The sequence below is a fragment of the Lampris incognitus genome, chromosome 9, assembly GCF_029633865.1.
Source record: "Lampris incognitus isolate fLamInc1 chromosome 9, fLamInc1.hap2, whole genome shotgun sequence".
NCBI lineage: Eukaryota > Metazoa > Chordata > Actinopteri > Lampriformes > Lampridae > Lampris > Lampris incognitus.
The window spans coordinates 12,820,239-12,845,386 of record NC_079219.1 but is presented as its reverse complement, the minus strand read 5'-3'; the positions used below and the strand labels follow the sequence as shown (position 1 = coordinate 12,845,386).

Below are 25,148 nucleotides of genomic sequence, written 5' to 3'. Positions count from 1 at the left end.
ATGATGGCGGCGGCGGGATGCGGATCAGCAACCGCGGCTGCCGTAGGAGGCCAAGGTGGTACCGCTGCAGCCCGGGGTCGTTTCCCCGGTCGGCCTTGGTCGTCCCGCAGTCGTTTGCGTTCCGAGAAGCGGTGGCAACTCGGGCGATCGGGGGCGGACGCGGACGATGTGACCAACGGAGGCCCAAGGCCCACGAACCTGGTCCTGTCGTTAAACGAAGACCAGTCTCACTTGCGTTTACTCGGGATAGAGGCGAACCACAAGAGCCTCGGTCAAGCTGGATACAGCTCAAGTGGGAGTGAAGAGGTGAGGTCCCAAATCGACTCAGGAGTTAGTATCTTTAATTCATTTTATAACGTGTTCGTGTGACCGAGTAGTGTGTCTGATGTTGAGCACTAACATACTCACGTTTTTTTTTCTTTTTTTTCCATCTCTCTTCGGACTCGTTCATACTGGGATGAAAATGTCAACATCATTTGCCACAGCTTGCTAGCATAACTTCGGCTCTGAACTTACTAAGCTAATATGACATGTTAGCTAATGGTAGCACAGGGCAGATTCGCCTGTTCCATTCCAAACCGTGGCATTTAAAAAGGAACGATCGCGACAAAACGCATGCATTTAACAAGTAGATATTAAATATTAGATAATATAACGTTAATTAACAGTTACTTGTCTGAAGTTGTGTAACATCCGAATAATAATAACGATCCGATTGCTAGACGGTTTAAATAAGCCACAGTCAGCGAAGAGGTCAATTTGTAAACATGGGTCGTAATTATTTCACCCAGGGCCCGCTCGGTATTATTAGCTGAAGTAGCAGCTAGCGTTAGCTAACACAAAGAAGGGGAAGGCTAGCGACCCTCTCATATGCAGCGGCTAACGCTAATAGTGGTCTTGCCTTTATACGCTGGCCAGATGCGTGAGGCGCTATTTGCATCCCAGGGTGATAGAATGAACACGCACACATACAATGAACGTTACCATTATCGTTCATGAATGAACACGCGAATTTCTAGTTTGCTTCAGTCGCACGTTTAGCCGGGCAGCGTTGGCTTTCTCTAAACAGAAGTGAGTTTAAATCTATCCGGGAGGAGGGGGAAGGGCTTGCTACTAGCTAATATTACCTTACATGCCAGATTTAAATTTTGGTGCTCAAATGTGCAAAAGGGATTTTTGTGGTCTAGGTTAAGTAGAACGGCCCACATACGTACAAGCTTACTAATATATACTCCTTGTACACCAGAATGTAGCTGTTAACAGCATTCCAGGCCGCATCTGTACACACGAGTAACTATGGTATTGGAGGGAAGCGTCCAGATGTGTGCTGTAGTAATAGCGAAAGCGTTTTGCTCTCCTTCCCTCTCGCATATTGCAGTTATTGTCGTTATGCATTCTAATAGGAGAACCACGAGTCACACAGGCTTTTGCATTCCTAAACGTGCCTGATCTAGTCATTAATTAAGATAACATCTGTAATGAAGTGTTCAGTGATAGACTTGCATGTTGTACCCTCCTGCTGCCTAGCTGTTGCCCATTTTGTTTAATTTCATCAAAACCGGAAAGAATGAATGAACAGAAAGATGTTTGAGGAGAGAGTGAAAACGACTGCATGTCTGCTTGTAATATTGTTGCATCTTGTGTGCATACAGACCATGTTGCTGGTGGCTTGCCATTCAGCCAGTATACTCAAACAAACAAGCACTGACTGTATTGCTAAATGTTTTGAAAGTATTGTGATTATACATGAATGCAGTTCATGTTAATAACACCAAGTTTTAATCAATAGTAGGTGTGGTTGTTTAAAGCCACCAGTTGGTCTGCACATAATGTGTATTTCATGTTTCAAAATGGCATTTGGAGTAATTTTGCAGACTATTATTTGCAGTATTATAATTTTTCAAAGGAATAACCTTCAACACAGAGGATGCCAAATTACTTTATGCATTACATACCTGTTTTTGTCTTCTAGGGTGATGACTTCAGAGGATTTGAAGCCGAAGGAAAAGGCTATAAAGGACCTTTACGATCACGAAAAAATCCTTCCAAAGGTAAAAAAAACCCAACCTTGCACAACATATCATATCGGCTGTAATTGAAGAACAACCTACAAGTTGAGACTTGCACCAAGTACAAAACATAATGTAAATGAGACATTACTCATCATTTTTGCTCTGTATTCTGATCATTTGATTGAGATTTAGCAATATTATTTCTTTTCTTTTTTTTTTCTTCTATAGGCAATCCTGTCATCACAAAGTCTAAACGACAAAGAGAGAAGCCGCCACTTGAAACTCCATCAGTGAACACAGGGATTACCTCTCCAGATCCTGAAAAAGATGTAAAATCCACACAGGCAGTCCAAAGCTTATCTCCTGAGGCAGAGCCTACAAAGGATGGAAAGAAAGTTTCTAAAGGAAAAAACACTAAGGAGAGACAGTCTACTAAAAAAGAAGCCTCTTCAACGCCAAGGATTACTATTAAATTGGTGGCTAAAAAGAAAGTGAAAGTGGAAAAGGGGACTCCTAAAAAATCAGTGAAGAAGTTGAAGATAAAAGGATTTCAGGATCCGCCAAAAGCTAAGGAGGTCCAAGGTGGCCAGATCTCAAGTGCTCATGTCAAATTAAAATCTGAACCACATGATGGTAGACATGATGCAGAGAATGAGGGAGGGGGAGCTGTACCTGCAAGACGACGTGGACGGTCTGCCTCAAAGACAGCAGAATCTGGTCCTGAGGCTAGCACCAAAGTTGAGGTTAGTGACCAAAAATCAGCCAGGCAAAAATCAGCAGGCCAAGTAGACATTACATTGAAGAGTGGAGATACAGAGCCAAAAACTAATGTAAAGAAATTAAAGCAGAAAGAAATGACGACAGAGAGGAACACTGAAGGTAATAAACTTGTGATTCGTAGGAGAAGTAGAGCTACTAACCCACTCCCTAAAAAAATCAAAGACTGTGCAACAGAATCAGAAAATCAGTGTGCAAATGAAGTTGGTCAAGCAGAGTCAACAATAAAAGTTTCAAAAATAGAGAAGGCGAAACCATTGACCAGGGATGACAGATGTCGGAAAAGCAAGAGGTTGAATAAGGACTTTTCAGTGTCAGAAGTCAATGATGCATCTACCACAGAGTCTGATAAACCAGCTGTTGAATCCATTGACAGTCTGCCCTCTAAAAACGAAGATATGAAAGTCCCAGGTTTAAAATTGATTAGAATCAGAAACCCCAAATTTGATGCTTTGTCAAGAAAAAAGAATTCGTCTCGAAAAAAGAAAAGGAGCAAGTTTGTGTGGACTCTCACATTAGTGAAAGGACGAAGTCAAATACATAGTGCTGAAAACACTGTCAGAGTAAAAGAGACCAAGAAGAGCATAAGAGAAGTGGATCAGTCCCCTCTTTCAGACACCAGTGTCCTTAAGTGTTTGGAAGGAATTGAAAAAAGCTCAAGAATAGATCATTCCGTTTCAAAAGAGATTAACTTCACAGATAATGAGAAGTGTTCCACAAACATATCTGACATAACATTTGAGGATAAATCCACTTTACATGTGGAAGTTGAAGTGGAACACATAGCTCATCCCCACCCACAAGACTCAATTAAAACAGATTGTGCTAAAGTCGTTCCCCCACTTCAGATTAAAAAGGTCTCTTCACCTGGTAAACGTAAAAGCTCAAAGCCATCATTTTTAGTTCAGCAAGTTAGCCCTGTACATGACGAGAAAGAGGATGTCTTCAAAGAGTTGAGTGGAATTCATGAGGATAAACCTTGTAGCCAGGGCACACAAGTCATGCCAACTGGTAGACTAAGGAGAAGGGCTTCAAACCTTGCTACACCACAGAAAAATCGTGCTAATAATAAGCGTTTGACGACTCAGAAGCGCAGACTTAGAACAAGTCCAGATGTGAAAGCCACTCAACAGGTGCAAGTTAAGGAGACTTCACAGCCATCAAATGAGGATTCCTCCCCACCTGTTCCTCCAGACGTCGAAGACTCCTGTCAGGCTCAGTCTGAAGAATCCCTGCAGTTACCCAAAGACAGCCCTTCTAAAGTTCATGAAGACTCCTCACAGATTTCTGAGGATTCCTCAATGGTGCCTGTAGAACCTCCTGAAGAGACCCAGAAAAGTGTGGCAGAGCCACAGATGAAAGATGCCAAGCCATTGCCAGTGCCTTCTAAACCTAGAAGACGGAAAACAAACCTTTCAATGAGAAAACGCTCTATTCAAAGAAAGAAGGTGGTAGTCTTTCCAGAAGTGAATCTAGACACAGAGTTTGCTACAGTTGAACCTACAAACACTCAGGCTAGTAGTGTTAATGAAGACACTCAGCCTGTGGTTAATGAAGAACCTCCTCCTGTGGTAAAAGAAGACATTGTGGCAGTAGTGAAAGACTGTGAAAAGCCAGAGGGAAAAGAGGACACTGTGCCAATGGAGCAAGAAATTCAGCCAGTGGTAAAAGAGGAAACCGATATTCAATTTATAGATAGTCAAGAGTCTGCGATATTAGATCACCCAGCAAATGATCAGAAAAAATCATGCCTGCAAAGGAGATCACTCAAACAGGGCAAAAAGAGGCGGAAAGGTCTAATTGGACAGCGACAAAAACAAAGGCAAACGGTCAGAGAAAGAGAGTTTACCCATACCGATTTACTTGACAGTCAGATGAATGAAAGTGTTGAGGGGGATAATGAAGCTTCGGTCCCATTGGCACCATCTACACCTGCTGCAGCCTCTAAACTTATTGGAGTGCAGAAAAGGTATGAAAGAAAACAGACAGGTGTTCAGTTCCTCGGGTCTAAAACACCAAGAGAACAGTCGAAAGCCATATCCAAGCTGGTAGAAATTGAGCTCAACAAAGACACTTTGAAGCAGGAAGAACCAGACTCATTAGTTGGTGATGCATCAGAGGTGCTAGATGTCCAACCTGGTAAATCAAAATTCCTCAAAAACATCAAACATTTCATCATGCCTGTTGTAAGTGCCAGATCCTCACGAGTCATCAAGACCCCACAACGATTTATGGATGATGCTGGCATGTCAGTTTTGCCCCGAAGAAACTCCCCAAAGAAGGGCCTACAATTGGGTTTGCATGTGCGTCCAGGAAAGAGACGAGATGATGGCATAGGCAGAGAAATGTCCCCTGTCCTGCCAGTTGATGATGAGGACTGTGAAGCTCAATTGGATGTTAATCTTTTTTCGACCCAGGAGTTAGATGACAATACTGATGCAGCTGACAGCTTGTTCCCTGTGAAAAAATCTGGGAAAATTGAAAAGAGGAAGTCTCTATTGAGGAACCCCAGTTTCAAGTGGCATGTGCCAGGAGAGTCTAGTGAGGATGTATATACACTGTCAAAGAGTCCAGAGAACAAGTTTGAGAATATATTTTTATCCAATCCATTTGAAATGTCCTCGCACCCATCAAGTGACTTCCACTCTGTTCAGAAAAAAAGAAAACCCCTCAAGTTTACCAAACAAACAGCCCACCTCAAGATTTACAAAAGGCTCAAAAAGTTGCACCATGGACTTCCTAAAAGCAGAAAAATCGAGACGGATAGTGTCAGTAAACCTCTCCAACCTCTCATTGACTTAGCTGAAGGGCTTGATGATGAGGTAAAGAGCATTAGCCTAAGGCAACGGAATACGAACACTGAGAAAGGCAAGTCCAAGCTCAAGATCGAAGACCTTGATACTCCTGGAGTGGTGAGGAAAGTGTCTGTGTGCGTCAGGACTATGAATTCCAAGTTCCATGCATTTCAGTGTAGTGAACAGAAGGACATGGCGGCGAAAGATGAGACAAATACTACCGTGTTTCCAGGTGAGTAAATTTAACATCATAGCTGGTGAAGTATGTCATAATTTATCAAATCTTCAGAACTAAATATCAAGGAGAAATAATACAAAAAAGGTGACATTAATTTATCTACAAAACAGAAAAGCTGGAGTATGGACAGGACTTTTGCACAGCTGTTAAAGAGGTCTCTCCTGAATCTGAGGTGAAGGGAGCTTCACAGAGAATGCGCCTCACTGGTGCAAACAAAAGAATGTTTAATCTACTGAAGAAAGCCAAGGTCCAGCTCATCAAAATTGACCAGCAGAAACAACTTAAGTCATCTGGGGTAAGATTATGCTCAGTTACTGTCAGCACATCTGTTGCTTTTTATTATCTCAGTCTAATGAACTCTAATCAATTAATTATAATCAAGTTGGTAAAACACCAGTATTTTGAACACTCCAGACCCCATAATAAAATAATTATTTTGTCCATAAATCCTGTAGCTTTTATCTGGTCAACCTGGCACCATGTCTAGAGATATGACCTCTAAGAGACGGAGGAGGAAGCAGAAGGAGCAGCTCAATCCTGATGTCCCAGTCAAGACTGAACCGCCTCAAGGACAAGTAAGAGTACAAATCAATAGGGCTGAGGATGAAAAAAAAAATCAATCATTCTATGTTAATGTCTTACTTCTGTGTCTCCCTGTACAAATAACATATAAGGTGAATTAACACTAGAACGACCGGGATTTCAGTCCTACGTAAAACGACCATGGGCGGTGAAAATGACCGCCGGTTTTTAAGCTCTATGTTCTGTCAAGATAAATACCCATTTTAAATATTAATGCATTGCAAATTTTAGTATGTCTGTTAGGAACGGACTGACACCAAACTAAACATTTTAACAACTATAATACTATTTTTAAACAATTTAAACTTCAGAGAGACATGGTTGAACTTGAATAGCAAAATTGAAAAAGTGAAAATATTACCTGAAAAACAAAACAGAAAACACATATTGCTAATCTAACAAACTTAACAAGGTTTATAAAATGTGAAATGTAAAAAAAGAACTGAAAATAAATATTGAAAGAGTCCCAGACAACGACCAGAACTTAAAAACTACTAGAACGACCATGGGCCGTCAAAATGATCGCCCACGGTTTTTAAACTCTATATTCTGTCAAAATAAATACCCATTTGAGATAATGCATTACATATGTTAGTATGTCTGTTAAGAAACGACTGACACGAAAATTAACATTTGAACAACTTAAATGCTATTTTTCAAACAATTTGAAATCGCCACTGTCCAACGACACTGCGCAACGCCTCGGTGGTAGTCATGGTGCGTCTGAAATGGCGTCTGTAACCAGACATGTTGGCAATACTCAAAATTCAAGTTTAGACTATTACTCTGCACTAGAGAACGCTCGTGTGTTTCTAGGACAGAGCATTGAACTTCGCAAAGGAAATGACGCGACCAACACATGTCATAAATAGTGACATGACACGCACGATCACGCGCAAATTACAAGCCATCTTTTTGACGGCTCATGGTCATTTTAGGTAGATCTTATAATTTTTTTTGTGTGCAATTGATCTAAAATTCATTTTAATGCAAATATATGCAATTTTAGGAGCATTCAGGGAGCGGCAGGTCCCTGAAAATTGCATCTTTTTTTGTTCAAAAAGTTATTAAACTTGGAAAATCCAAAAGGGTCAAAATGACTGGCTTGGTCGTTCTAGTGTTAAAAGAAGCCTCTTGGTTTTGAAAAAGGCCACCCTACTAATCACATTTTCATCAGTTTATTTATTATTAGATAGGCTGTAGTAGTTTCACTCTCTGGTGTGCAGTGACCAATGTAATGCAACATCAGTACTAATGTCATCAGAGTCGAATGCATTTTTGTTTTTTTGCATTAGGCTATCTCCATCATTGTGTCAGCATTTTTTGTGTTTCTGTGTTTCATTTTATTTATATGTGTTCCTCTTGGTTTTTGTATTTCTTTCAGCCACAGCATCTGTCCCCTCTGTGCCAGGAGTTTCGTAGAGCAGGGGGGCCACGTATAAAACATGTTTGCCGTGCTGCAGCTGTGGTGTTGGGGCAGCCTCGAGCCTTGGTACCCGACGACATCCCTAGACTCAGTGCATTGCCATTGCATGAAAGAACTGGAATCTCCCCATCAGCCATTACAAAAGGTAGACATGAGTGGATTAACAACTTTCATCCTTTGTATTCTTTATTTTCTAATAATAATCAGTGTGACTTGAACTATTGAGAAACAACTTTATTATCGACCTGATCCAGTACCCTTGGTATTTTGAATATTTCACCCACTAAACAAAAGAGATCACTGAGGGTTGCAAATTTTGTGCATTTTCCTTAGCCGATAGTGGAACAAGTTAACAATAATCGATTAATCATTAATAATGATTAATAAGATGCAAAACGCACATCTTTTTCTCAGTTTAAGCTTTATTCAAACAATTCTAGCGGCACAGTAGTTTGTGAAACATTAATTTATGAGGCACAAACAACCAGAATAATCAAACAATGCTGTTGCTCAAAATGGCTGCACTTGTCCACCTGTCCTTATTCAACAAACGGTGCCGCCAGACAAAACAACGTCAAATGGGGCGCAATTACTTCCATTTTTTAAAGAGGCAGACCAAACCAAAGCCATTTTTTAAATAAAAATAGAGTGCTGTATAAAAGGAAAATAAAAATAAAAAATACTCTGTACCGCTCCACAATAAACTTAAATCCTACTGGTTTGTGTTTAAGAAAATGAACGTATCTATACGGTCAGGACCACTTCTTCCCTTGTTGCGCCATTAGTTTTTCTGAACTGCAAAGATGAAGTACGCCCTCTTGTGGTATAAAAGTTAATATATGTGCGCTCTGGAGAAATGGTACACAAAACGTGCATTGTCTGTTAATACATTTCATTAACACCCCTAAGATCACGCTTGAAAATTATTAGTTCCCTGCCAAAGTGACCACTACAGCAGACAAAAATAGTAGCAACGGCCAAAATTTAGCAGCACTTGGTCAAATCAGTTTTATTTTTATACCCCAATATCACAATTTACAAATTTGCTTCAGAGTCTTTACAGCAATGCAACGTCTTGTCCTTAGACCCTCGCGTCGGAGAAGGAACAACTCCCTAAAAAAAAAACCTTTAGCAAGGAGAAAAAATAGGAAGAATCTTAGTGAGAGCAACAGAGGAGGGATCTCTTAATTCAAGACGGGTGGATGTGCAATGGATGTTGTGTACAGAATAGAACACAATTTGTAGAATACAACATTGAACGAGGATAACATATACTATAAAGAATGTGATGAGGAGGACGCCAAGCAGCATGGAGATGCCACTGGAACAGCCTAGGACAGCGGTGGCTAACCATGTGCCATGGAGAGCCATGTGTATTCAGGTTTTCATTCCAGCCCGACTCCACACCAGGTGATTTCACTGATACATTCTTCCTCTTTGGTTGAAGGGTTGCTTTTACTACTCCTACTCCTACTGCTACTACTACTACTACTACTACTACTACTTTCAGCTGCTCCCGTTAGGGGTTGCCACAGCGAATCAATCATCCATTTCCATTTCCTCTTGTCTTCTGCGTCTTCCTCTGTCACACCAGCCAGCTGCATGTCTTCCCTCACCACATCCATAAACCTCCTCTTCGGCCTTCCTCTTTTCCTCTTTCCTGGCAGCTCCATATTCAGTAGCCTTCTCCCAATATACCCAGCATCTCTCTTCCACACATGTCCAAGCCATCTCAATCTTGCCTCTCTTGCTTTGTCTACAAACCGTCCAACTTTAGCAGTCCCTCTAATATAATCGTTCCCAATCCTGTCCTTCTTCGTCACTCCCAGTGAAAATCTTAGCATCTTCAACTCTGCCACTTCCAGCTCCGCCTCCTGTCTTTTCGTCAGTGTCACTGTCTTCAAACCATATAACATAGCTGGTCTCACAACCATCTTGTAAACCTTCCCTTTAACTCTTGCTGGTACCCGTCTGTCGCAAATCACTTCTGACACTCTTCTCCACCCACTCCACCCTGTCTCCACTTTCCTCTTCACCTCTCTACTGCACTCCCCGTTACTTTGGACAGTTGACCCCAAGTATTTAAACTCATATGCCTTCGTCACCTCCACTCCTTGCATCCTGACCATTCCACTGTCCTATCTCTCATTCTAACCTGACTCTACACCAGGTGATTTCACTGATACATTCTTCCTCTTTGGTTGAAGGGTTGCTAATCAGTGAAATCACCTGGTGTGGAGTCCGGCTGGAATGAAAACCTGCATACATATGGCTCTCCATGGCACATGGTTAGCCACCCCTGGCCTAGGACATGAGCGACCACCATCACCGTAAAAACCTGGCAGGAGGATAGACTACACATGCACACAGGGTAGACTGAGATTACACCATTAACATACATGGCAGAAGAGACAAGAAAGGACATTAGTAACAAATTGGAGAGAGAGAACTATACAACATTGAAACAGGATAACAAAATTATAATGGATTTACAAGATGTATAAAGAATGTGATGAGGAGGATGCCAAGCAGCATCCAGGTGGCGACCACCATCACCATAGGGACCTGGCAGGAGGACAGACACATCACACCATTCGCATGCATAGGAGAAGAGATAGGAAAAGACATTATTCACACAGGAGAGAGAGGGATAAAGATGTTCAGAGAGAGAAAGAAAGACGTGAGAGAGAAAAGTTGCAATAATCCATTATCTATACTTTGTAATCTTGTCAGCAAGACAGTGATTGGTAAATTCGTTGAGATAGAAACCAACCCACCTTGCAGTACAGGTTGTGAGGTACTCGGTTTAAAGGCAGTTTATTGTAGGTTAAGGCAAAAAGGTGAGTTTTAACACTAGAATGACCAAGGCGGTCATTTTGACAGTTTTATATTTTCAAAGTTTAACAACTTTGTGGGAAAAAAAGATACAGACCTGCTGCCCCCTGAATGATCCTAAAATTTTATATATTTGCATTAAAGTGAGTTTTAGATCAGTTGCACAAAAACAAAAGTTATGATAAGCGCTACCTAAAATGACCACGACCGGTCAAAATAACCACTCGTAATTTGCACGTGATTGTGCGCGTCATGTCATATGACGTGTGTTGGTCGTGTCATTTCCTTTGCAAAGTTCATTGCTGTGTCCTAGAAACACACTAGCGTTCTCCAGTGTCGAGTAATAGTCTAAACTTGATTTTTGATTATTGCCAACATGTCTGGTTACAGACGCCGTTTCAGATGCACCATGACTGCCACCGGGCATTGTAGTATTTACAGGCGTTGGACAGCAGCAATTTTAAATTGTTAGAAAAATAGTATTAAAGTTGTTAAAATGTTAATTTTGGTGTCAGTCGTTTCTTAAAAGACATACTAACATATGCAATGCATTAATATCTCAATTGGTTATTTATCATGACAGAATATAAAGTTTAAAAACCGTGGCGATCATTTTGACGGCCCATGGTCTTTCTAGTAGTTTTAAGTTCTGGTTATTGTTTGAGTGTTTCAATAGTTATTTTCAGTTCTTTTTTTACATTTCATGTTTTATAAGCCTTGTTACGTTTGTTAGATTAGCAATATGTGTTTTCTGTTTTGTTTTTCAGGTAATATTTTCACTTTTTCAAGTTTGCTATTCAAGGTCAAATCAAATCAAAATCAAATCAATTTTATTTGTATAGCCCAATATCACAAATTACAAATTTGCCTCAGTGGGCTTAACAGCAACACAACATCCTGTCCTTAGACCCTCTCATCAGATAAGGAACAACTCCGACCATGTGACCTTTCCAAAAGGTGTAGCTGGCACAACTAATAAGCGGAATATCAACACAGGTACAGGGAAAAAAAAAGGTTTTAATACATTGCAGTACAGGCCTGTTTTGTGCGTCGTGCACTAGTAGCTGATGAGTGCGTGACGCACGAAACAGACCTGTACTGCAATGTATTAAAACCTTTTTTTCCCTGTACCTGTATTGATATATATATATATATATATATATATATATATATATATATTATATGGAGCGAGAGAGACAGAGAGAGACGTAGAGAGAGCGCGGTCAGCCCTGTGATGGTCTGGCGGCCTGTCCAGGGTGTCTCCCCGCCTGCCGCCCAATGACTGCTGAGATAAGCTCCAGCATCCCCATGACCCTGAGAGCAAGATAAGCGGTTTGGATAATGGATGGAAGTTTGACCATGTCTCTCTGAAGTTTAAATTTTAAAAAATAGTATTATAGTTGTTAAAATGTTAATTTTGGTGTCAGTCATTTACTAACAGACATATGCAATGCATTAATATTGCAATTGGGTATTTATCTTGACAGAATATAGGGTTTAAAAACTGGCATTCATTTTGACTGCCCATGGTCCTTTTAGGTAGGAGTGAAATCCCGGTCGTTCTAGTGTTAAATTTGGATTTAAAGGGCTCAACCGATTCTGAATATCAGATGGCAACAGGGATAGGATAGGAAAAGGCCCTGCTGCCTGCTGACTTCTTTTTAACTTTGGGTACACACAGGAGCCCTGCATTTTGAGAGTGGAAAGCTCAAGATTGAATGTAAGGTTTAAGGAGATCAGACAGGTAAGATGGGTCAAGCCCATTTAGGATTTTATAAGTCAGCAGAAGCACCTTGAAGTCTGATCTAACATGGATAGGAAGCCAATGAAGACAATTTGTATAGTATGGTCAAATTTTCTTGACTAGGTTAGGATTCTAACTGCAGCATTTTGAAACATCTGAAGACTTAGTAATAGCATGTGGTAGACCTGAAAACAGAACATTACGGTAATCAAGTCTGGATGAAACAAACCCAATGTATTAGAAATTATGTGTCAGCCATGGGCACGAAAGACCAAATTTTAGTTATGTTAAGTGAAAAAAGACAGTTTTGATGATTTATTTAATGTGCTTATCAAAGGAAAAGCTGGGATCAAACCTAACACCAAGATTTTTGGCTACCACACTTTTACTTGATCAAATTGGTGTCTGTGAGGACAGTTTACATATGTATGTTGATTACTTTTAATCGTTGACCACAGATCAGCGATACTATGTTTACATTGTCTGAATGGATGCCTTGGGGCCCCTGTTTAGCAGGACAAAGGTGGTGTTAAAAGTGCCTCTTCATGTAAACATGGTAAGGGCCTGATAACAGAGGGAGGTGTGAAAGTCCTTTGAGTGTCATGGGAGGTGGTCCTGGAGGGTCCTGGCAAAAGACAGAGGATGAGGGACAGACTCTTAAGTATGTACCATTGTGGTGGAAACTACCTCCTCTTCATGACAAAAGAGACTCTGGGTACATGTCATTGTAATCAAAACAAAGGGCATTGTTTTACTGCATGGTATAAAGAGGGAGTGCTCTGAGATCGGGGCACGCACGAGCATCTTAGCTTGTGTCTGTTCATTGTACATATATTAAAATCGTGTGACAATATTGTAAGAGATTTGTGTCTTGCTCCTCATTTAATGTCAGAGTGGAATTAAATAATTGCCACAACAGTGTCTCGGTCTAGCGGAGCCCACGACCAGCATCTCAGTTTTGTCTGAGTTTAAAAGCTGGAAATTTAGACATCTAATTTTTCACAGCAGCCAAGTAGGCCTCCCAATTAGTAATTTGAGTACAATCATAAGCCCTTATAGGCACATACAGTTGAGTATCATCCACATAGCAATGGAAATTTATTCCATGACTGCATATAATTTGGCCAAGAGAGAAAAGTAGAGGACCAAGAACCAAGCCCTGGTTCTTGGCCCTCTCAGAGAATTTCGATGTAATATAATTTTAGCATTATGTAGAAGGCGCGATCTGAAAGGGATTGGAGACTACAAGGTGGTGACAGGGAGAACGTAGCTAGGCAGCATCGGATGGTGGTATGTAGGAGGACTTTGGAGACCAAGAAGAGGAAGAGAGTGAAGGCGGAGCCAAGGCTCAAATGGTGGAAGTTGAAAAGGGAAGACTGTTGTGTGGAGTTCAGGGAGGAGTTAAGACAGGCACTGGGTGGTAGTGAAGAGTTACCAGATGGCTGTGCAAGCACTGCAGAAATAGGGAGGGGGACATCTAGGAAGGTACTTGGTGTGTCATCAGGACAGAGGAAGGAAGATAAGGAGACTTGGTGGTGGAACGAGGAAATACAAAAAAGTACACAGAGGAAGATGTTGGCAAAGAAGAAGTGGGATAGGGAGAGAGATGAAGAAAGTAGACAGGAGTACAAGGAGATGCAGCGTAAAGCGAAGAGAGAGGTGGCAAAGGAAAAGGCATATGGTGAGTTGTACGAGAGGTTAGACACTAAGGAAGGAGAAAAGGACTTGTACCGATTGTCTAGACAGAGGGACCAAGCTGAGAAGGATGTGCAGCAGGTAAGGGCAATCAAGGATCAAAATGGAAATGTACTGACAAGTGAGGAGAGTGTGTTGAGAAGGTGGAAGGAGTACTTTGAGGGACTGATGAATGAAGAAAATAAGAGAAAGACGGGGAGAGAGAGAGAGAGAGAGAGAGAGAGAGAGAGAGAGAGAGAGAGAGAGAGAGAGAGAGAGAGAGAGAGAGAGAGAGAGAAGGTTGGATGATGTGGGGATAGTGAATCAGGAAGTGCGGTGGATTAACAAGGAGGAAGTGAGGGCAGCTATGAAAAGGATCAAGAGTGGAAAGGCAGTTGGTCCAGATTACATACCTGTGGAGGCATGGAGATGTTTAGGAGAGATGGCAGTGGAGTTTTTAATTCGATTGTTTAACATAATCTTAGAAAGCGAGAGGATGCCTGAGGAGTGGAGAAGAAGAATACTGGTACCAATTTTCAAGAACAAGGGCGATGTGCAGAACTGTAGCAACTACAGAGGTATAAAGTTGATCAGCTACAGCATGAAGATATGGGAAAGAGTAATAGAAGCTAGGTTAAGAGGAGAGGTGATGATCAGCGAGCAGCAGTATGGTTTCATGCCACGAAAGAGCACTACAGATGCAATGTTTGCTTTGAGAATGTTGGTTGAGAAGTATAGAGAAGGCCAGAAGGAGTTACATTGTGTCTTTGTGGATTTAGAGAAAGCATATGACAGGGTACCGAGAGAGGAGGTGTGGTATTGTATGAGGAAGTTGGGGGTTGTGGAGAAGTATGTAGGAGTGGTGCAGGATATGTATGAGGGAAGTGTGACAGTGGTGATGTGTGCATTTGGAAAGACAGATGGGTTCAAGGTGGAGATGGGATTACATCAAGGATCGGCTCTGAGCCCTTTCTTGTTTGCAATGATGATGGACAGATTGACGGACGAGATCAGAAAGGAGTCTCCATGGACGATGATGTTTGTGGATGACATTGGGATCTGTAGTGACAGTAGGTTGCAGGTGGAGGAGAGCCTGGAGAGGTGGCGGTATGCACTGGAGAGAAGAGGAATGAAAGTCAGTAGGAGCAAGACGGAATACCTATGCGTGAATGAGAAGGAGGACAGTGGAATGGTGAGGATGCAATGAGTAGAGGTGACGAAGGCATATGAGTTTAAATACTTGGGGTCAACTGTCCAAAGTAATGGGGAGTGCAGGAGAGAGGTGAAGAAGAGAGTGCAGGCAGGGTAGAGAAGAGTATCAGGAGTGATTTGCGACAGACGGGTACCAGCAAGAGTTAAAGGGAAGGTTTACAAAATGGTTGTGAGACCAGCTATGTTATATAGTCTGGAGACGGTGGCACTGCCGAAAAGACAAGAGGCGGAGTTGGAGGTGGCAGAGTTGAAGATGCTAAGATTTTCATTGGGAGTGACGAAGAAGGACAAGATTAGGAACGATTATATTAGAGGGACCGCTCAGGTTGGACGGTTTGGAGACAAAGAAAGAGAGACAAAATTGAGATGGTTTGGACATGTGTGGAGGAGAGATGCTGGGTATATTGGGAGGATGCTGAATATGGAGCTGCCAGGGAAGAGGACAAGAGGAAGGCCAAAGAGGAGGTTTATGGATGTGGTGAGAGAGGACATGCAGGTGGCTGGTGTGACAGAGGAAGATGCAGAGGACAGGAAGAGATGGAAATGGATGATCCGCTGTGGCGACTCCTAATGGGAACAGCTGAAAGTAGTAGTAGTAGTAGTAGTAGTAGTAGTAGTAGTAGTAGTAGATTATTACCTGTATAATTGTACATGTACATCAGAAGTGAAATGAGCATTGAACTCCATCAACTGTGCAAATAAGCAGTATAAAGTAGTGATGTGCTGATACCATGTCTGTGAATGTTCTCATTCATCCAGGTCACGGTTATCCAAAGCAGTTGAATCAAGTGCAACTGGACTTGGTATATATCTGTGAAGACGTTTCGCCTCTCATCCAAGAGTTTTTTTAAAAAAAAATTTTTATTGGCTCTCCTGTGCTCCAATGTCCAGCCGCACCCATCGCCATCAGAGCTATTGATTTGCATTTGTTTAGCAGCGACGGTCGTTGGGGGTGTTAGTTTCGACTTCATTATTCAGTGGTCATGAGAGTCGTTGGAGCCGTTAGTGACCGACTGTTGTTCTTGGAGGCTAGGCTTCTTGAGACTAGCTTGGTCTAGTCAGGAAGGCACGAACTGAGGAAGCCTCTTGGATGAGAGGCGAAACGTCTTCACGGATATATACCAAGTCCAGTTGCACTTGATTCAACTCCTTTGGATGTCCTGATACCACTTTTTAACTTCCGATACCGATACCACAGCTTTGGCTATCTACCAATACCAATACCAGTCCGATATTTTGTTTTACTCTTGTAGTACTACTACTACTACTACTACTACTTTCAGCTGCTCCCATTGGGGGTCGCTACAATGGATCATCTGTTTCCATCTCTTCCTATCTTCTGCCTCTTCCTCTGTCATGCCAGCCAACTGCATTTACAAATAATAATAATAATAATAATAAAATACATGGAAGGGCTTTGCTTATGATAGCCAATTACTCATCTAAAAATGTCTCACTTAAATGGAGAAAAAAATACTTACCCAGTATATAGTCCACAACAACAGTTGGTTATGAAAGACTGCCACCCTTTATTCAAACACTACAAAAAAATAAAAAATAAAAAACAGGTACTGCAGTACTTAAATATCCAAAGGAATTGAATTGAGTGCAACTGGACTTGGTATATAGCTGTCCAGTTGCACTCGATTCAATTCCTTTGGATAACCATGACCTGGATGAATGAGAACATTCACAGACATGCAGTACTTAAAGTGACCAACAGGTTTAAAGTCAAACAATTTAAACAGCAGCATTCCGCATTATAAAAAAAATCATATACAAAACTATCCCTTAAAGTGTAAATGGCACTATAAAACACAACTTAAATATTTATAACATTCCAAATAAATAATATAACATTAACAAACAGTTTAAACTGACCTTTCTGACCTAGCTGCTTTATTTTTAACAATTTTAAAAATAAAACAAAAAAAACCCCACTTTGACATGTGCCATTTCTCTGTAGCAAAGCTCTTGAACATATTAACTTTACTCACATAACCATGAGGGGCAGATTCTCCTTTAGGAACATCAGCTTTTCAGTGATTTCTGCTGTCAGCCTGCTCCTTCTTACATCCATAATAGCTGAGACTGTGCTAAAGAGCCTGTCACACTCTACACTTGTGCAGGGAGCACAGAGAAATTTAGCTGCCAATGATGGCAGTCGAGGTGGGTTGGCTTTCCAGTAAGGCAAGGGACTGTCTGACCATGGAATAGTTACCTCACTGAGGTAGGTCTGCACTTGAATTTGTGCACTTGTGGTTATCCTAGGACCAGGTAATACCATGCTTTCCTCCAGGATTTCATCAAAGACGCTTCCAAAGCTGCTGGTAGTTTAGCCTGCAGCCTCCATTCGTGGAGTCTTGTCTGCTGGCTTGGAGGCTGTAGTTTCAGGTGTAGTCTTCAACACTTCCTCTATCTTCCCTACCTCTGGCCATTAATGCTTCCTTTCCAAGTCTCAAAGTGGCTGCATCTGTGAAGTATCTGGTATGGTAAAATATATCAAATATTAATAGTCAAACAATTTCTTTAATGTCAAGTTATTTGTCTGCTCTTATCCTTTATGTGATTTGTGAAAATAATGAAATGGTAGTGGAAATTCCATACAGTGGTGTGAGGAATTTGTTACTGTCATTCTCACACACACACACACACACACACACACACACACACACACACACACACACACACACACACACACACACACACAACATTGAATGAGATTAGGCTAACAGAAATTCCCTTACCTGTCTCTGTAACGCGGATCCAACAGAGTTGCAACCGAGTATAATGACTCAGATTCTACGTCATTAAAACGTCTGTTGACTGCGTCAAGGGGGGTAGTTTTTGTTGTCTTAATCCCCTGGACTGCCTCATTTTCCCGACTGAGAACACATTTCAGAACACACACAAAGGGGATGACATCAGCTACAGGCACTCACCTCCCTTGTCATCTCCTCAAAAGGTACCAGAACCGTGGAAGCCTTGTCCAAAAGGCCCCGCTGGTTTGCTGTTAGTGTGGCTGGCAGGTCGTATTCGGACGTTATACGCAGACAGTGCCCATTTCTGTGCAATGAGGCTTTTTATGGAATCAGAGGAGTAGCTCTTTCTTGGCTATCCAGTTACCTAAATAATAGGAACCAGCATGTGCAAATTAATAATTATAAATCACAATTAATGAAGGTTAAGTGTTGGGTACCTCAAGGCTCAGTGTTGGGGCCATTGTTGCTTATTTTGTATATGAATAATATATGCGAGGTTTCCAAAACACTAAAAATAATTTTATTTGCGTTTTTATTTATTCCATCAATGTCTGCTGTGGGAGTGTTTTACTTTTCTTTGCAGCCATTGCATGCAGAAATTCCTGGTGTTGTTCCATGTGGTGTTTTTCCAAATGCTTAATTAAGTTTGTGATGTTAAACCGACCAACAGCGCTGCCACCCCTCGAAACATTTGCTTTGCAAATTTTGCATTCGGCTGTTGGATTTTTTTCCTCTTTAGGGTTGAAATACTTCCACACCACTGACATGACTTCCACAGGTAGTTAACGCTCACACACATGCAACTAATTGGCTATTACTGTTGTTATCCATTGACACGCTGCGCCGCTTAACCGGAGGTACACGGCACAGGAAGTGCTAATATGAAGAAGAAAGCCAGAAAGAAGATGAAGAAGAAGAAGATAATGAAGAAGATTTACTAAACAAGCATTTAGGCGATGATTTAAGCTACATTTCCCCATGGTTTGCATTGGATAGGTATCGGATCATATTTTTTTCTCCCCTCTGATATCCGATCCAGCATTCTGGGCCAGTATCGACCTGATACCAATGCCGTGGATCGGATCGGGACATCTGTAGTATGAAGCATAAAATTAAATGAACAGAAAGTATATAAAGGACAAGTGAAGAAAAAGTTTAAAGCTGTATACAGGGAAAAGTAACGGAATATCAGTGTAATAATGGTGTTATAAGCTATGTGGAAAGAAAACAAATAATGGAATATCAAAAAGACTATATACATAATAAAAATTAAGTTAAATATGAAATAAGTAAGATGAATAAGAAATAGATGGCAGCCATAAATTTACAATATGCAACATGCAACATCAATGCAACCACAGTAATGTAAGCTATGTGAAAAAAATGAATATCAAGGAGACTATATGTACATAATAAAATTAAGTTAAATGTAAAATAATAAAATTAAGTTAAAAATAAAATAAGATAAAAAGTAAAATAAGTAGGAAATAAGTGGCAGTTCACAGCTGTTTTAAAACTGCAGGGGATAATGCCAGTAGTAAGTGATAAATTAACAATGTCTAGGATTGTAGGTCTCAGAAAAGGCCAGAGGTCTTTAAAAAGTTTTGCTGGCAAATGGTCAAGTAGGCAAGTAGTTGGTTTAGAACGGGTCAGCAGCCTATTGCATGTGTGCCCACGTTGGCACACCAGGCCATTAACATGGGCACGTGGAGCAATAACAAAAAAAATATATATATATATATATATATATATATAAAATGTTTAAAATATAGCCTAATGGTGATCTAAATGAACAAGTCGATTTATAATAATACTAAAATCATTAGTTTCAATACACCATTGTTTTGACAGCAAAAGAGCGCACACAATTGACATGGTCCATCATGCCCCTCCTCCCCCCTCCCTCTGATCTGGCGATGAGCGCACCATTACAGCGGAAGTGAAAATGTAGGATCACCAGCAAGCTTTATTTTTTGCTTTATGTCAGGAACAACTGACAATGCCAGAAGCAAAAGTAGGTTGTCTCATATTTACCTCTTTCAGCCATCTTGGACAAACGAATTCGATTTATTTCACAAAAGGACCAAACTGTGTCCACTCTCTGCTGCAAAAATGTTTTCAAGTGTAAAACGTATTTTTGAAACAAGGCACGTGAAAAACTTTGGTGATAAAGCTGAGTCAATCAACAGGGCAGCGGCCCAGTACAGGAAGCACAGCAGCATGTTTACAACCCAATGTGCCACCAAAAACCAAGCTACAGAGGGCAGCTATAAAGTCGCTCAGTGGATTGCTTAATATGGGAAGCCATTCTTCAATTCAATTCAATTCAATTCAATTTATTGTCATTACAAACAATGTGCAGGCACATGTTAAAAATGAAATGAGGGCTTTGGTTTCACCAAACAGTGCAAGACAGACACAGACAAACACAGCAAACACAGTATAAGATATACACACATGAAGACCGAAAGCTAAAAATAAGCTAAAAAAGAGCAAGATTATAAAATATTTAAAAATATCTACAGACATTCAGTGGGTATCCAGGTTCAGGTGGGTTACAGCTTGTGGAAAGAAGCTGTTTTTGAGCCTGGTAGTGCGGGCTCTGAGGCTCCTGTAGCGCCTCCCAGAGCGCAGGGGGGAGAACAGTCCATGGTTGGGGTGGGTGGGATCTCTGCTGATGCTGAGACCCCTTCGAAGGCAGCGTTTGTGATAAATGTCTTTTATGGCTGGGCAATGGAGAGTATATAGAGGAGGCTTTCCTTAGCAGCTTGGAGGTCATATTCGATGGGTTACCAAACAAAGACACGATCATCAGCAGGGTCAGAGAAATGCCCGTTTCTGCGAGAACTGTAGAGGGATGCATTACAGACATGGCTGAAAATTTAAGGCACCAGCAAACTTTTTAAAGTGGCATGGGACACCCAAAAGGTTGCTGAACTCTGATTTAGAAGCTGACACAAAATATCAAGAGAGATTGTCTCAAAAACTGTAATAACAAGGGGACTATCTGTGACTCATATGAATTTGGTGAGACAGGATCTGCAGGAGTAGCTGGAGTTGGTCTAATGTTGTTTTTGATCCCATCAACGTTATTGCAGGAAAAAGTCTAGAAACTCATGGGCCATGAATGGTGAGCAGCTAATAGACGGCTGCTTTTTAGTAAGTTTAGCTACAATGTCTAAGAAAAATCTAGGATTGTTTATTAATATTGATTAAGCGAGAGATGCACCGCTTTTGCAGCAGATAAAGCACACTTGTATTTCAGTGAACACTTGTACCGCCGGTAGGTATTTATTTTTCACTCTCCTGGGATGTCTGTTGTCGTTGCAGATGTTGGGTCTCCCTCTGAGTCGGATAGTCCTGTGCTGTCAGATCAAAAGGTCATCAAAGTCAAGAAGCCAAGTAACTTTTCGAAACGGAAGGGACTTGGACCCTTTGGGTACCGCTCTCGGAGGTGTGGAGTGTGCAAAGGCTGCAACCATGAGGAGGATTGTGGAAAGTGCATCAACTGCCTTGATAAACCCAAGTTTGGAGGGCCCAACACTAAACGACAGTGCTGCGTGTAAGTCCTCTTCCACTTTAGTTTGATTTGAGATAATTCATTACAAGAACCCAAGTTTATTTTGTTGTGTGACAACAAAACAGGTGTGACAAAACAGATTTAAAGATCTATATATACACATTCTAGGAGTAATGTAAAAAAAAAAAGAAAAATGTATTCTTTCGTTTGAAGGTACAAGAGATGTGATCAGATTGAGGAGAGGAAAGCACGTCGTTTAAGTGGCAGAACAGTCCCCAAAGGTAAATTCTTCATCTGATCCTTTTCATCACCAAAATATTTGTCTATTGTTTAGCACGTCAACTACATTCCTTCTTCTGCTCAGCTCCCTCTAAGCGCAGGCGACCGTCTATCAGTGGGGGCCATTCAAGTAACGAGGAAGGGGACGAGGGTGCTGTGTGGTCGCCGTCTGGTCTTCCGGGTGACAGCCAGAGTCCATCTCTCAGGAAGCAGCCAAAGCGTGTTGTGAAGCCTCGCATCTACTTTGACCTGCTGGACTATGACTCGGATGTAGATGTCAAAGCTGTCTCTAGTTCAACCTCCCCAGCCAGGAGGAGGAGCCTAGGATCCCGCTTTAGTCAAGGTATGCTAATGCTTTGTGAGAAACATGGCTAAAAGAGTAGATCAATGCATTTGTCTGTTAGTCTGTATCTATTTTTTGATTGTAAAATACAAGCGCTAGTGTGCCATTCCCTTAGAAAATGTTAAATTGTGGTAGGTGCATGGTTGTTCAGATATTCAAAACAATTCCTCTCTGAAGTCCAACATATCTGTATGCCCTTTGTTAGATGCCTTTCATTCAAATTGGTTCTCTGTACCATGAGTGCATGCTTTTTTACCATGGGTGGCCCACTGGGACTTGCATCCTGACAATCTTTGTGCTCAATCCACTAACCTTTTTTTCCTGTAAAAGTTCATTGAGGCATATGTTCAACTTGTCAAATAGATTTAAACTTCATCCATTTTGCTTTGAGGAAAAAGACGTCGTTTCTGAAATTGTAACCTTTAAACCAGTTTCCTTTTCCTTTTAGTTAGTTTTTCATGAAGTATTCAAAATATAATTGGCTATTATTTTTAGTTAGGCCTGTTATTCAGCTCTATGATGTACTAATCAACATATTGATAAAATAAATTGTTACTGTCCCCTCCCCACAAAGACTTTGTGTCACTTGATGGATTTCTGGAAGATACTTCAGATGATGAGGTTAGACACCGCAGGCCCAGCTCACACCGCGTACCATCTGGGCGGCGCAAAACCGAGAAGGTGGGTAGTTGATTTTCCTTATTCTGTGTAGCCATTTAATGACAACAATATTTAATGGCAATGTGGGCTTAGAGTATCTGACAGGACTTCAACTGCAGATGCATTATTATCTTAATCCTCTAACCTTTCAATGGTCACCCTTGTAGCAATTTTTTTTAAAATGTCATTAGCAGATTTTCCATTGACTTGAATGATAAATATGTGTTGAAATAAAAGTAGATTGCTTATACATGCTAACAAAGCTTACCAAGATTTTTATTATCAAGATGTCAATTAAAAATTTAAATTAACTTCACCTCCTCCTCAAACTAAATCTGTTTTAAAGATTAGAATAGTTTAGGAGAGCACAGAGATAGCCGGTATTATGAGCCGGTATTAGATCATGCTTGCATTCAAATTCTGGGTCTTGATCTCTCTGCTCCTAGGGTCCTTTGGAGGAGACGCCTCCCAGTGTCCTGGCTGCCTTGGCCCATGGGTTTGAGCAGAGGGACAGCGAGTCTTCTGAACCCACTCACAAGATCAGGGTGGACTTTAAGGTACAATACTTTCATAGCTTTTCTGCATAGTTGTGGTCCTGTACAGAACAAACTAGTAGGGAAGCTGCTGTAGTAAGGGGCTGGACTATACTGAATGCCAGGCATGGTACAAACCCCAATTCCAATGAAGTTGGGACGTTGTGTAAAACGTGAATAAAAACAGAATACAATCATTTGCAAATTCTTTTCAACCTATATTCAATTGAATACACTACAAAGACAAGATATTTATTGTTCAAACTGATAAACTTTATTGTTTTTTGCAAATATTCACTCATTTTGAATTTGATGCCTGCAACATGTTCCAAAAAAGCTGGGACAGGGGCAACAAAAGACTGGGAAAGTTGAGGAATGCTCAAAAAACACCTGTTTGGAACATTCCACAGGTGAACAGGTTAATTGGAAACAGGCGAGTGTCATGATTGGGTACAAAAGGAGCATCCCCGAAAGGCTCAGTCGTTCACAAGCAAGGATGGGGCGAGGTTCACCACTTTGTGAACAACTGCGTGAGCAAATAGTCCAACAGTTTAAGAACAACGTTTCTCAACGTACAATTCAGGATCCGAAATTAACTTTTTGGCTTACCGGCCAAGGGAACTAGTAGATGAAAAAATCTACCGGCCAAGCATATTTTTTACCGACCTAAATAATTAGTAGCCCTGTTTTTTTTTTGGTGCCATACATACATTTTCAGTACATATCAATGAGAGAATAAGGTAGTGTGTTGAATAAAAGCTTTTAAAAATGTGACAAGAGCAGATCAGAAGCAAAAATATTTTTATGTAAAATTAGTCAGTGGTTAAATGATAAAATGTTACGAGTATGATTTCATGTTTTATTTGCAGTATTATTATAACTACTCGAGTGCTCCACATGCCCATCACTAGTCCCAGACTACTTCTCACTCTACAGCAGCCACTCTCTTTGCACCGTCCATGAAGTCTGGCCTCCTGCTCCTGACAGAGTCTTGGTGCCACAGATCAACAGCACTAGTTGGGTCATACTCCCTGATCTCGGGAGATGACAGCTGCACCATCAGTGGATCCGAGAGTGTGTCTGAGTTGAGGTTGGACCGTCAGTCAGTTTTTTTTTTTCTATAAATGTATTTCTGATTTTTTCCCCTTTTCTCCCAATTTAGTGGCCAATCGATCCCTATTTTAGTTCAAACACCCTCCCCCGTACTGCATGCATTCACCAACTGCATCTCTCCGGCCGGCAGTCTCAAAGGAGACGCCTCACCTCGAGGCAAATCCAGACCGAACCACTGCTTTTTCCGACACACACAGAGACGCATTCATGTGACGAACACAAGCCGCCTCTGCCCCCCTCCTGAAGACAGCGTTGCCAATTATTGCGAGTCCGGCCATAGTCGGATCTGACGAGACTGGGGCGTGAACCCCGGTCCCCGGTGGGCAACTCCATTGACACAAAGCCGATGCCCACCGCGGACCCTTGGACCGCCAGTCAGTTTTAACCTGTTTCGTGGTATTGAGGCTAGCACACAGCTAACATTAGTGCAAGCTAGGTGTCACATACTAGTGCTACAGGCTACTGGCTAACGTTAGCTACAGCCAGCACTTTGTTTACGCTGTATAAGGCTATTTTGAGATGACGACTAAATTCACTTACTCGCACATCCATTCGAAGTCGGAGAGTGGTCTCGCCTTCTTGCCAATGGCATGCAGAGTCCTAAACATGTTCTGCATTCTCATGCTGGTCTGCTCGGACATGG

At 41.3% G+C, this 25,148-nt stretch overlaps 1 protein-coding gene across 1 annotated transcript in view; it reads left to right on the top strand.

The window, feature by feature from the left end:
- kmt2bb (lysine (K)-specific methyltransferase 2Bb) overlaps nt 1-25,148 on the top strand; it is a 62,469-nt gene continuing 37,321 nt past the window's right edge. The window contains 11 exon segments of the mRNA XM_056286177.1: nt 1-330; nt 1,973-2,051; nt 2,241-5,808; nt 5,907-6,117; nt 6,278-6,397; nt 7,816-7,975; nt 21,388-21,619; nt 21,791-21,858; nt 21,942-22,199; nt 22,774-22,880; nt 23,306-23,416. Coding sequence (XP_056142152.1) covers nt 1-330; nt 1,973-2,051; nt 2,241-5,808; nt 5,907-6,117; nt 6,278-6,397; nt 7,816-7,975; nt 21,388-21,619; nt 21,791-21,858; nt 21,942-22,199; nt 22,774-22,880; nt 23,306-23,416 — 5,244 coding nt within the window.